Source organism: Drosophila miranda, chromosome XL (genome assembly GCF_003369915.1).
Source record: "Drosophila miranda strain MSH22 chromosome XL, D.miranda_PacBio2.1, whole genome shotgun sequence".
NCBI classification, from domain to species: domain Eukaryota; kingdom Metazoa; phylum Arthropoda; class Insecta; order Diptera; family Drosophilidae; genus Drosophila; species Drosophila miranda.
This window is the reverse complement of record NC_046673.1, coordinates 19751349-19752380: the sequence shown is the minus strand read 5'-3', so window position 1 is coordinate 19752380 and position 1032 is coordinate 19751349. Positions and strand designations below refer to the sequence as shown.

Below are 1032 nucleotides of genomic sequence, written 5' to 3'. Positions count from 1 at the left end.
ATTAGCCAAGCAAGCACTGGCCCGCTACTGGAAGATGAAGCAATAGAAGTGTGCCTCACTAGAGAGACCCACCAGCGACCCACTGAACCCGTCTGGAGTTGGTGGAGATGGTGCTGGAGCTGATGCTGAAGTGGGAGTTGTGGCAGCGATTGCATGGCCACATGCCACATGCCACAAATGCCGCACATCTCGAGGATAGTATAGTGAAACGACTTCACGAATAAGGCTTCAAAATGTCAAACTTTTAGCAGAGATTCCCATTCCCATATGAACAAGTACGAAAACGAATACGAGTACGAATACCCGTATCAGAGTGTTTGAAAATATCCATTTATTTACTGATTTCCAATTAGTTTTGCAAGCTGAGCGGAGGAGAAGAGTCAGCTTATTTTTTTAAGCTTTAAGCTTATTTCTCGAAGGACACGTCTAAGTACTCGGAACTATTATAGCAATAGATCCTCAACATATAATCAATCTGGGATTAAAGTTATCTAAAAAGTGAGTCCATCACTTACAGGAAGCAGAGGCATCACCATATCAAAAACCAAATATTTTCCAGCTTTGGGGAACTTTATTCAACCAAAAAAGGGCCACGACACTTGATCAGAGATGGATTATCCGTTGCTGGATGCTTGGATGCTGGCAGCGGCTGGGTGGACGACGGAGAGCTAATGCTTACTTTCAGCTGCAGCAGTGCCTCCTGTGGATTCATCGTGCCAGTAGCCGCAGTCCAGACTGTACCAGTTATCCTTCTGCTTGACGAAGCCGTACATCCAGGCCGCCGTTAGGGTGTTGTCCACGTCCAGGCGAACCTCCTCCATCGACTTGACCTCTATCTCAGCCACGTAGGCGACCACCTCCTCGAGGACCATCGGTCGGTGGAATACATTGAAGGCCTCTAGTATGTGGTCGGAATAAAGGTAGCGCTGCATCTCAGCAACGAAGATCTGACCCAACAGCCCCGAAAGTATCAGAAATTTTGCGGTGTCACGAATGACATAGTCCGATAAAGTTACTTGGCCTGGGACTCGT

General features: G+C 47.3%; 1 protein-coding gene across 1 annotated transcript; it reads right to left on the bottom strand.

Annotated features, from left to right (window-relative positions):
* Positions 1–551: 551 nt before the first annotated feature.
* On the bottom strand, positions 552–1032 carry LOC108152014. The gene has a single exon (XM_017280994.2). The coding sequence runs from the start codon at positions 930–932 to the stop codon at positions 669–671; it is 264 nt and encodes an 87-aa protein (XP_017136483.1). The 5' UTR covers positions 933–1032; the 3' UTR covers positions 552–668.

What these genes read in the sequence shown, in the direction of transcription:
- LOC108152014 (XM_017280994.2), bottom strand. Translation starts at nt 932, where the DNA reads ATGCAGCGCTACCTTTATTCCGACCACATACTAGAGGCCTTCAATGTA.